Here is a 12,567-nt window from a genome sequence, read left to right as displayed (position 1 = left end):
TAGGTTCATGAATCATGTCAAAGTTTATGAAAATCGATTCATTCTTCAAAAAAAAAGAAGCTAGTATTTCATAAAGTAATAACAGTTAGATTTTAATGTTGAAACTTCAAATATCAACGAGCGTCATCTTAAGTCTCCAAAGGTTGAAGATGAAGAACATCCTTCTGAATCTCTAATTGCAAAAACCCAAGAGATTCATTTTAAATTTTTCACACTTAATGTTAAAGAAGTTGATGTTTTTTCTATAGAACAAGATCCAAGATTACGTCCTCCAATGTGGGACTATCTAGTCAATCAACGTGATGAAATAAGATGGACTTATTTGAAAAATGGTCTATATCAAATTATTTTGTCAAATTATCCACTTGCTGGACCAAAAAAGCATCATCGTGGCTTTCAAGCCACTTGGTTCACACAATTTTCAACATGGTTTGAGTATTCTCGTTCTAAAGATGCTGCATATTGTCTACCAAGTTATCTTTTTACTATGAAAGCAGTTGGATGTCCTAGATGGGATGTATTTACTATCAAAAGATTTAAAAATTGGAAAAGGGTTCATAATGGAAAGAATTGTGCCTTTTTGACTCATATTAGGGAGGATGCTTGTTGACCTCATAATATGCTGTGAAATCTTGTGAGGATTTACGAAATCAATCATGGCATATCAATAAAGTATTGAATGCACAAAATACCAAATAAATTCTAAATAATCGAGTAAGTAACTTCTATTGATGTTGTTTGGTGGCGTGCATTTCAAGGATGTGCTTTTAGAGGTCATGATGAGACTCTTGATTCAAAAAATAGAGATTCTTGAGATTATTAACATTTTGGCATCATATAATGATATAGTTGCATGTTTTTTTGGAAAATACTCCAAAATATGCAAAGTATAATTCGCATACAATTCAAAATGAGATTTTACAAGTTATTGCAAATAAAGTGCGAGATAAAATTCATGAAGATATTGGAGACTCTAAATTTTGCATTATTTGATGAGGCACGGGATGAGTCTAAGAGAGAGCAAATGGCTATTGTTTTGAGATTTGTTGACAAATACAAGAACACTTCTTTGATCTTGTTAATGTTAAAGATACATCGGCATTGACTCTAAGGAATAGAATATGTGCTATTCTGTCTCATTATCGCCTTGATATTCAAAATATTCGTGGACAAGGATATGTGTGGTGAATGGAAAGAATTGCAAGCATTATTTCTTAATGAATGTCCTTGCGCATACTATGTTCATTGTTTTGCACATCGATTACAATTAGCACTAGTGATGTGCAAATTATATTAACTCACAAGCACACAAGTCGTGTGTAGTAAAGCATGTGCAAGTGCGAGGTCGAACCACATGGAGTTGTGTTGCAAAAATTAATTTTCTATTTAAACTAACTCTATTTTAACCTAGTTCCGCAATTTCAAATTGTGTCATGTAAAATAAAATAAACTAATTGAAATGATTAAAAACAATTAATAGAAAAACACTAAGGTTTTCCGAATCCACCTCACCAAATCAAACAACATATTCTTGCATTTTATGCTTACAACCGACAAACAATAAGCTTTATACATTGTTCAAAATTCATAAACATGCATATTAAATCATTCGATGAATTCAACCGTTAAATGAATCACAACGAATATCTAATTGGGATCAAATCCTCCATTGTATCTATTTGATATACGAATCACAATGGATATAAGTCTCAATCAAATCATTCGATGGGATGAAACACAACGAATATAAAACTTTGCATGAATAAAAGATACAACATTCAATCAAATGAAATTAATCAAGCAATTGAATTGAATTTGAACAACAATTTGATTAAACATCGAATTGTATACATAAAACGACAAGAACATGATTGTTTATCATCTTCAACCTTAATTGAAGGTTTTTAGCCTCTCATGATCACAAAACTCATAGTTATATGAATTGAAATCATAAAAATCCTAAAACTTACAAAGAAAAACGAAGCAAGGGCTCAAGAACAACAATAGGTCGACTTTTTGCTCTAAACGGCGCCTCCCAATGTGTGTTACAAAAGTAAAGAATGCTATAAATATAAAAAACTAGGGCTTTGGCGCTGCCAGATCAGCGCGGGTGCGCTGGATCGCACACTAGGTGTGCTCGAGTGTACTCGAGCATGCGTCAGGGCTCTGGGTGATTGCACGAGTGTGCTCGATCGCGGTCTCCCTACGCTCGAGCGCACTTCCAGAGATGCACTTCTTCAATTTCTTCGTAATCTCCACACCAAAGACCCACAATTTTCTCTCAATAATCTGCAAAACACCAAAACTACCTAAAAACATCAAAAAATAACAAAGCTAAGGGTTTAACAAATACAAGTTAAGGGTCCCAAATATACAATATTTGGCACTCATCAATTAGTTGTTACATCTAGAGATGCGGTTGTAACGCCCCCAAATCTGGCCTTGACCAGTCTAGTAGGGTTACTGACAATTACCCTAATATAGCTAACTGGTAGTTAACTGGGAAACTGCCCCACTAAACATTATCAGAGTTAATGTATAGGAATGCGAGATAAATTTGAGTATTCTAATAACCATAAAAGAAGCATATATTATCCTCAAAATTCAGACACGAAGCAACTAGTTGAAATAATAAGTTGATCAAATCTGGTAACAATGTGAAAATCTCTATCTTAAACAATTCTGTAGTACGAACCTTGTCACCCCTCTCTTACCCGGAAGAGGTTTCCTACAAGATATAATAACAACATAAGTCTAAAGACTTAGCAAGTAAATCTTACAATTGGGTACGACATGAGCTAGTTATTATTGTGCAAAAAAAAAAAAAAACATGCAGTTTGACAAAGATTTGAGAGAGGTGTTGTCTCTATTAATATACCATAAAAATATTGTTTTGTTGAAAGAAAGAGGTGTACTACTAGCAGCAATTGCCTAAGTGTTTTAATGAAGAAAACTAATGCTTTATTACGTCATAATTATCATATATGATCTACCCGAGATATTACCCATTCTCAGTAGGGTTGGCTCTGTCCCGAGGGGCCTGTAATATAATGCCGATACCCCGACCATTGTACGCTACTGTCCATAACACTAGTAGCCCGATCAAGTCCGACCTTGGGTAGCCCACGTTACTAATAATGTACGTCCTATAGTGACCTGCTAGTTAAGGCTGCGTCGATTATGAAATAACCATTGTATCAAAGGCTCATATATCACATCCACACACACACATTTGACCATAGAATCAAGTTTATATAGTAAGCACATAGCCATTATACCGAACGTACTGGTGTACCATGTCATACGATGCATCTTATCAACCAGTTATTAAGACAGTTACCATGTTATACAAAAATATAGGCATGCTCATATCATATGCATGTTCAGTCAGCTGATATATCGCACGTTTTGAAGGAAAACAGTCGTAAGTGTTTACTTACCTCGTGCGCTCGCTTGAGTCTTCTAACATCACAAATCCTTACTATAACAAAATACGACACATCGTTATATGCAGTACTAGAGAGCTCTCCGAAAGACACAATAAGTTCTATCGTTAGAAAGGGGGTCGACGAAACCTTAAGCCTGCGCATTCGGGTTTCTGGGCGTGTGTTGTGCTCTTTAGGCGAACGCTTGGGCCCGTGGGCTACCGTTCGGCCAGAGAGTGAAAACTCTCGGCTAGAAGCTCTAAACATGGTTCTATGCTTTTAGGGTATGGTACATCTTATTCTAGACTTCTAATGGACACATGCAAAGTACAAAACATGCTAACATGCAAACTTTAAAGAAATCAAATTGGTGCAAGAATTTGTCAAAACATCTTTAAAACTTGTAATACTAAAAAAACAGTAATAACAACATGAAGGCAAAGGTAAAGGTCAAGAGCGTATGTTCTCTTCAAAATCACTCCTCACTCTAGGGTTAGGGTTTCTTGGTGTGAGAAGGGGCTGAGGGTCGAAGGGAAGGATTTATATAAGGGCTTGGGGCGTGCTCTCTTCTGAAAATGTGGAGAATGAGTTAAAATTACTCTTTAGAGTTGTGAGCAAACGTTCGAATACTATAGGGGCAAACATTCGTATACTATTACACAATGGATAAAAGGGTTCAAGCGTACGTTTGCGTATTACCTAATGGTTCAAAAACTGGTCAATGAACGCTCGTGGTGGTCCCCCTAGCGTACGCTCGCACTTAGGTCAAGAGCATACATTCGGGTGGTCCCCCTAGCGTACGTTTGGTCAGAGAGTGAGTGTCTTGGGTTTTGCTTAAAAGAGCTGAAGGAGTTGGACTACTCATAAGGGGTTTAGGTTTTGGGGTTATAAAACTATGTTTTATGTTGCCTTGTAATAATTTGTTAGCCTTTTAAAACTAGTGTTTTATCCAAGTATTACAGTGATTTTTGTTCATGAGTTCTTCACAAATTTGAATTTCATTATCAATGTGGTTGACGGTTCATGTAAACGTCATGATGAACTAGTTACAAGCTTCTCATGCAACACAAATTGCATATATTGGACCTATTGGTGAACTTAAAACTGGAAAAAGGGTTAACCAAATTGGCACTTTGAAGCTAGTTGGTGATTCTCATTGGGTTTCTCATTTTAATTCTATTTGTAGCCTAATAAGGATGTTTGATGCTACTTGTAAAGTGCTTGAAAATATTAGAAGAGAATGAAGCGCTTACTCTCAATAAAGAGATGCAAATGATGCTTATAAAATGCATATATCCTTTGAATTCATATTTATTTTATGGCAAAAATTCACTTTACCTCCTGAAATTTCAGGAGTTTTTTAATTCGAACCACAATGTTTAAAAATTGGCAATGTACCCCCCTAATGTTTTAAAATTTGTCAATTCAAACTCTCTGTTACTAATTTTCGTCTAATTAGACAGAAATCATCCCACGAACGTTTCGCGTGGGATTTTGATGCCCTCTATTCTAATTTTGCTCTCATTATAAAACCTATGAAATTATGTACTTATCCTCAATTTCATAGGTTTTAATGAAGGTAACTATGTAATTTCATAGGTTTTATTGATGACAAAATTGGAATAGAGGGCATCAAAATCTCACATGAGACGCACGTGGGATGATTTCCGTCTAATTAGAAGAAAATTAGTAACGGATGGTCCAAATTAAAAATTTTTGAAACATTAGAGGGATACATTGCCAATTTTTAAACATTGTGGGTCGAATTGAAAAACTCCTGAAACTTCAGGGGAGTAAAGTGAATTTAACCCTTATTTTATATTTAATGAAGGAAATCATGAGCATTACTGATGTTCTTTGTCAAGCTTTGCAACAAAAATATCAAGACATTTTGAATGCTATTCATTTAGTTTCTATTACAAAAGAACTTTTCCAAAAGTTAAGAGATGATAATTTGGATAATTTGCTTGAAAACGTCATCTCTTTCTCCAAGAAACTTGACATTCCAGATTTGAGTGCTCATTATATTGAAGGCCGAGGTCATAATCAAAGGAATCACATTATAGTAGAGCATCATTATCATTTTGACATATTCAATACTACTATAGACTTTCAATTGCAAGAACTTGATAGTAGGTTTGGTGAAAAGACCATGAAACTTTTGACAGTTAGCTCAACTTTGAATCCAAAGAATGCTTATAAATCCATTAAAATTGGCGATATATGTAGTCTTACGGAGAAGTATTATCCTTTTGATTTTTCTGAGCAGGAGAAAATTAATTTGAGAAATCAGTTGAGGTATTTTGAATTTGATGTACTTAATGATCCGACACTACAAAATTTGTTTTTCAATGTAGAATTATGTCAAGGATTAGCAAAGACAAAAAAAATCAAAGGCATACTATCTTATTGATAGATTGATTTGTATTTTTTTTACTCTTACCGTGTCTACAGCGACTACCGAATAAGCATTTTTAGCTATGAAAATTGTTAAAACAAGACTTCGCAACAAAATGGAAGATGATTTTATTGCAACAGTTTAGTTATCTATATTGAAAAGGAAATTGTTGAAAGCTTCAATTTAGATTCGATACTTAATGATTTTGTTTTTCTAAGAGACTAAAAATTGTAGTTCTAGACGCTTTTTGTATTTCTCTTTTTGTACTAGTGCCGACATATTACATTTCTAATATATTAATTTTAGCACATATCTATGAAATTGTACAGATATCTTTTCTTGTGATACATATATTGTGTGATAAATTACTCAATTTTTATTTCAAATTATGTTTATCATATTTTTAGTTGGGCCCCTACAATAACAATTATTTGGCTCCGCCACTGATTCAAGAGTTGTTAATGGAGTTATGATTAACAAAGATGTAGTAGCAGATTGTCAACCCACGCATCATTCTTCTTGAAAACCAAACAAATGCTGGAACTGGTTAGAGAAGAGGATTGGGAGGTCATTATGATCAGATAGTGATGTTCAAACCACACTTAGTAATCACAGAGAAGGGTCTTAGTGATTTGGCATGCCATTATCTGTGCAAGCATGGAATCAGTGCAATCAGACAATGATAGAATAGCCCAGGCATGAGTCTGTTGTTGGTACTGGAGCTGGGCTGTTTCAAGTGAAGAAAATTGGTGGGGGACGAATTTTTTGCATTCATTGTTGACTGCAAAGATCCAAAAGCTTTTAAGAGGTGCCAGTAAGGATCTCTTGAACGAAGTGGAAAGAACTTGCAGCTACTTAATGATGTGTTCTGAAGTCTATTTCTATTACAGGATGCCATGTCTGTAACAAGGAACATAATAAAAATAAAAAATAAAAAATAAAATCCAAAACTTCTTCCTGGAGGTGGTGCTACAGGGTGAACTGTCTCAGCTACTTTGAAGCAGAAGAGTTCATCTATTGAAGGCATAGAAAAGGTGAGTGGCTTGACTTGAATGCCCTGAAAATTTTGGATCCATGCATGTACTCATTTTCCATCTGTTGTTTGAAACCTCTCGTCTGTTATGGGAGCAATTGTGAACTTGTACTCGCTTGAAAAAATTTACGCTTTTTTTTTTTTTTTGAAATACTTAAAACAATTTACTATTGTTGAGTGTTAAAGTGACAAGGTTGCATATATGGCGGAAAATGAATCCCTAGTTTAGTTAAATGTGGTGTTGTTTAAGGTTGTGACGGTTGTAGCTTCTATAGAATCAGAAGCAAGTTCAATACTTGGAGGCTAATGCTATTATTCTTGGCTATTTTTTGTCAATCACTGGAAAAAATAAAAATAAAAATAAAAAGTATTTAAAACACTCAACTTCAATCAATGTGATGTGAGTAAATTATTCTTGTAAGGGTTAAATTCTTAAGACAAGCTTGTGTCGATTTTACAATTACAAAATATTTATCGCATATAGTACATGTGGTCATCTGATAAATGAAATTGGCAGCATGTCACATCAAAACATGTATCATAAATCATAACATATGGAAAATCCATAATCAGCATTCACAATCTTCAAACATTTTTGTTTATATGGCACATTCACATCCACTTGTTTTTTAAAAGAAAAACAAAAGAAGAAAAAGAAACACTTAAGAGATGAACACTAAAAAATATGTTGAGTTGAGTTGAGTAGAAGTCATTGCCTAGCACTAGGGTACATCCAGGTGAACGCTGCTGGCCAGCAATACCCATCACTAATGAGCAATGATCTCTCTCGATAGGCGACAAAACTGCCCAACTTGGGCGAGCATCCGATGATTCAAACAAGCATTTACAGAGGTAGGAGGTGTTTGTCTGTCAGATTAACAGATACAATTAATTCATTCTTTCGTACCATTGAAAGAAAGAATTCCAAAATTCATGCTTCTTGATCGAAACGTCAGGAAAACAGAATAAATTATAACCGCCAAACAAGTCAAAATTAACATGTACGTGCTTCAAGCCTCAAACGTAGCTGTCAATTAATGATTTCCTCATCTCATCCACGATTGCACTAGGCTGGGCTTCCCTCAATTTGAAAACGCTCTCAATGACAGAGAGTTCTGTTGCTGTGGTATCTGAACCACAGAATGCTGTCCAATCGTTCACTGTCATCCCAGCAGCTATCACTTCACTACCACGGTTCACACTCCCAGCCACCAGAGGGACCTGAAGAAGTGTTGAAAGTTCATCCAAGTCTTCAATGGAAGTATGGGGATGGACCTGCAACAAGTGTTTGATGAAGACACTAGTAAGCGGATGATGCCTCAATAAACACCATTTCGAGGAGAGCCGTTTATTTTTACTTACCAAACCACCTCTGTTAGAGAAAGCACAGTAGCTGCCCACAAGAATATTACCAGCAATTGTCTGCCTAAAAACTTCTACTCCCAGTACGTCAGCGATCATCTCCTCAGTTTCCTGCGCAAAAATAAAACAAATTCATTCTGAATAATTTACCAACTTCCAAGTTGACAAGGTTAATGGTGCCAGCTGAAAAAGGAGCAAGATTTCAGTGGAAGGAATGGTGCATCAGCTGTGCTTCTCAAAAGAAAATTACAATACCCAGAATTGCTTGCTTCTTAACAAAAGACACTACTAGCTCACATTACTAAACCCTTGGTAATCATACAACCAAAATATACCTGCTAAAAGATTCTAAGATATGACAACCCAAATCCAACCATCCAACAAAAATGAATGCTAAACAATTCTATACCAAATTGTTGCTAAGAGGATCTAAACTTCCACAACAAACCTTGCCCCATTAAAATTCTCAAGGTACCTTTTCGGGTATCTTCAAGGAAAAATGAGCATGTATCTAAGGGTTCAACTCCGCATATTCTTTCATATTATCCAATTACTTTAGTTGCCTCTACAAAGGAACCTTATGCATCACCTCCTCAAACTTCGACGGATTTATAACAACCAATGAAAGCAATAAAACTAATCGCAGTTTACAATACACTTGATGTTATCTATTCTGTATGCTTTTCAGAGAAATTTTCCATAATTGTCATTTAAGAATCAAGCACCTCTCAATAGATAATTTGATCAGAAACAGAACAAAGGAAAGCAAAGGGTATCTAAGGTTTACAACCTGTTGGATTTTCCGTTTGTTTGTCTATGCAAAGATAACTTATGGTCACTTGCTCAAAATTTCTAAGAACACTTTGGCAAGGGAGATTAACATATGAAGACAAGAAAAGGGGGAGGGGGAGGAGAGGTTCATGAAATGAATGCAATCACAAAGCCTCTTTTTCAGATTGGGCTGTAAGTCAGAAATTACAAAATTATCAGCTCTAAATATAAGACAATGATACCCTATCAAGATCTGTATGCGCGAGAGCAACGTGGTCGTTGCACGCTATACAATTTCCCAGAGCAGAAAGCCTCTCATCAATGCGCTGAACAACTACTTGATCCGGTAGACTGTTTCTCAAGTGCTGAAGTTCTGCCGCAATAGCCACAAAACAATAAGACCTCAGTAAGTCAGTCGGTAGATAAATTGCTTGTGCATATCGAAAAATACAATGAGATCTGTAGTAATTACACCTCCAATGGAATTTATAATAAGCAATCAAGAAAAAATGAGAAAGTTTCTTTTTTCACTACTTTTTTTTTTCCTTAATAAACAGATAAATGATCAATTATGCTGGCCCCAAAACTTAAGGCACTGTCGAGCATAACAATAGATATTCCAAATACTAGGAGATTGAAGGACCACTCATGCAGAGTCCAAGATATCATTAAATATGATACATGCAGCTTAAAGAAGGACATGAACTGTTGGAGACCATCCTCATGTCTCCGAGGTACAATTGGAGAATTGAACAGCACCATTTATTGTAATTATTACGATGAGTTACAAGTTTCTTTCCCATTGTTAATGAATTTACAAGAAAATGTTTCTATATAATTTAACCTGAGATCCATATGTTTATGACACATGAAAATTTCTTTTTCATGGTTCAAGCAGAAAAACAAAGAAAAACTATACAAAGCTCATCATTCCATGTTCACACTATTCACACATTGCCAATACCACTTCATCCTCTTATTAGCATCACCAGTGCACATGAATAAATTAAAGTTATAATCTTATGTATTTCCCTCCCTTTAGCCAAAGTTACAGAATTGCTCTCAAGAAAAACCTTATACTGTCTGAGAAACTTCATAGAACATCCAATTTTAACTTTAATAGTCTCCATCAAACACACTGCATTTTTTCAGTTTAAATCAAGGCCAATAGCATTTCCTCCACAAAATTAGAAGATGATATAACACATCTTCAAGCCAAATAAAACAGAAGCAGTGAAGTACAAGAATCAAAAAACCATCATATTAAGTTGCAGAATATTTTGGCAAAAAAAAAAAGCTTAAATATTTTACTTCAATTTATCATGATCACTAAGCAACTTTAGCTCAATTAGGATGACAAACTTTCAAACTATGAATTTACATGGAAGAAGAAAAGAGAAGCAAGAGCAACAGACAAATACATGACCCACTCCAAGTTATTGGCAAACATTACCAATAATCAGGTGCAACTTAGATAATGATTTGTAACATGAGAAACAAATTAAAATGATACAAACCTTGGTCAGTCGTGGTGTGAGGAACGAGAAGCCCGTTTTTGTTTCCTGCAAATGGCAATTGAAAGCAAAGTGATATGAAGGTTTTCTGCAGCTATCTATCTTTCTCTAACAGCAAAATAATACCATAAAAGAAAAGAAAAATAGTAAAATCAAGAAAAAGGGTATTAGTACCAGCACAAAGGCGTCCAATAATGCGAGTACCGCCAATGGAGGTCTTAACAATAGGGATAGCATCTGCTAACTCCGACTCAAACGTACTGTAAAGGCAAAAGACGTGCATTTGCATTGAATTCATTGTACAACGAATAAATAAATAGATCAAAAGAGGAGTAACAGTAATAATAATAAGAAGTAAAAAATTAGAAATTAGAAAGAGAAAAAGAAACGAAAGTACAGGAAACCTGTAGAAATTTTCGGAACCACCAATAGCAACTAAACAGTAAGCATTGGTGAGCTTTGAGAACACACCCACCTCGCACGAGTTCTCAAACTGAAGTCCTGTATTTATGTATTTACGTATTCTATTCAATTCAATTCATCCTCTCTCTCGTAATTGTAAATAACTAAACTAATAAATAATACAAAGAGAAATTTCAATAATTTTCTCCATGAATAGCAGAAAACTTACTAGTCGCCATGATCAAACTTCAAATCAGATATCTGCCAACTTTATCTACAATTAAAAAAAAACAAAAAACAAAAAAAAGGGAGGGAAATACGTAAATAATTGTTGTTTATCTGCAACTAAAAGAGGTTGAATGGGTTACTCGTTGCCAGAAACGAGGTGACGGGGTGTAAACGAGCCGAGCTTGGGCGAGCTTTGGCTGTCCAGGCTCGGCTCTTTTATTTTTGGGCCAGGCTCGAGTCGAGCCTGACTTTGCTGTTCGAGCTCGGCTCGACAGGGTTGGAACCCTGTTCGAGCTCGAGCTCGAGCTCGAGCTCGTCTACTTTTTTTTTTTTTTTTGGTAATTTAAGCCTAACTTTAAGAAATCCGCCCAATATTTTCTGGGCAACCAACCAAAATTGGTCCCAACCATAAAATTAGCCTAACTTTAAGAAATTCGCCCAATATTTTCTGGGCAACCAAACAAACACATCAAACGGCAAGGAATCTCACATTTACAAGGAATCTCGACCCACCCAAAATTGATCCCAACCATAAAATTAGCCTAACTTTAAGAAATCCGCCCAATATTTTCTGGGCAACCAAACAAACACATCAAACGGCAAAACCCCAAACCACCCACCACCCAAGAAGAAACGGAGAAAAAATAACCCAAAAAGAAAAGAAAAACCCACAAATCTTATCACCTCCTCCGCCTCCGATCTGCGGCGTACTGCGAGACTGAAACGTCCTCCGAGAGCGGCGTGGACAGCGGGGTTGGCAGCGGCAAGTTCCTGGAAACCGGGCACGAGCCGTTCAGCTTCAGCCAGGCGTCGAGGTGTGCGGTGGTGGTGGTGGATGCTGTTGGGGGCACTGGGAGAGTGGTAGGAGCGGCAACAGAGAAAGGAGGCGAGGAGGATGATGGAGAGTCTGTGAGAGGAGAGTCGAGAGAATGGAGAGACCTGTCGAGAGAATGGAGAGATCTGATAGATTTAGGTTAAATTTGGGTTCTCTAATTTCCAACCGTTGGATTTGGAAAAATAATTAAATTTTAAATATTAACGGTTGGATTCGTTTTACCAAAAACTTATCCCATGTGACTGTGTCTACTTATATCTGGTGTGCTTGTTTAATATGATCCATTGATCATATATACGTGTTCAACATTTAATATTACTCGTCAGATTAGATCAAACAAAGCAAGTTTACGGTGTCTCTGTTACACCATATATATTCTTTTTAGTAAATGTTTGATAGTTGCCATCCATTAATATCATCCAACGGTTATTAGATCATCAAAACATTTTGGACAGCTACGATTACACTTATATACCATAGATCAAATTCAAATTCAAGTAAATTATTAAATTCAATAAAAAATTCAAAATTTAGAAATTAGGAATAAAAACTGTGTTATGTAGTATTATTTAGGGTCAGTTTGTTATTTCAATTTTAAT

General features: G+C 35.7%; 1 protein-coding gene across 2 annotated transcripts; it reads right to left on the bottom strand.

Annotated features, from left to right (window-relative positions):
- Window positions 1–7,366: 7,366 nt before the first annotated feature.
- LOC132170523 (eukaryotic translation initiation factor 6-2) lies at window positions 7,367–11,909 on the bottom strand. Of its 2 annotated transcripts, none has more exons than XM_088518804.1 (8): window positions 11,818–11,909; window positions 11,135–11,179; window positions 10,908–11,004; window positions 10,678–10,763; window positions 10,507–10,551; window positions 9,232–9,362; window positions 8,219–8,329; window positions 7,367–8,131 (listed from the first exon to the last, which is right to left on the bottom strand). In XM_088518804.1, the coding sequence occupies exons 2-8, from the start codon at window positions 11,142–11,144 to the stop codon at window positions 7,874–7,876; spliced, it is 738 nt and encodes a 245-aa protein (XP_088374930.1). In that variant the 5' UTR covers window positions 11,145–11,179; window positions 11,818–11,909; the 3' UTR covers window positions 7,367–7,873. The 2 variants fall into 2 exon arrangements, with proteins under 2 accessions (XP_088374930.1, XP_088374932.1); XM_088518806.1 differs by having other exon boundaries at window positions 11,806–11,872.
- Between the last annotated feature and the right edge of the window lie 658 nt (window positions 11,910–12,567).

Source organism: Corylus avellana, chromosome 1, assembly GCF_965113065.1.
Source record: "Corylus avellana chromosome 1, dhCorAvel1.hap1.2, whole genome shotgun sequence".
Taxonomy (NCBI): domain Eukaryota; kingdom Viridiplantae; phylum Streptophyta; class Magnoliopsida; order Fagales; family Betulaceae; genus Corylus; species Corylus avellana.
This window is presented reverse-complemented; position numbering and strand designations above follow the sequence as displayed.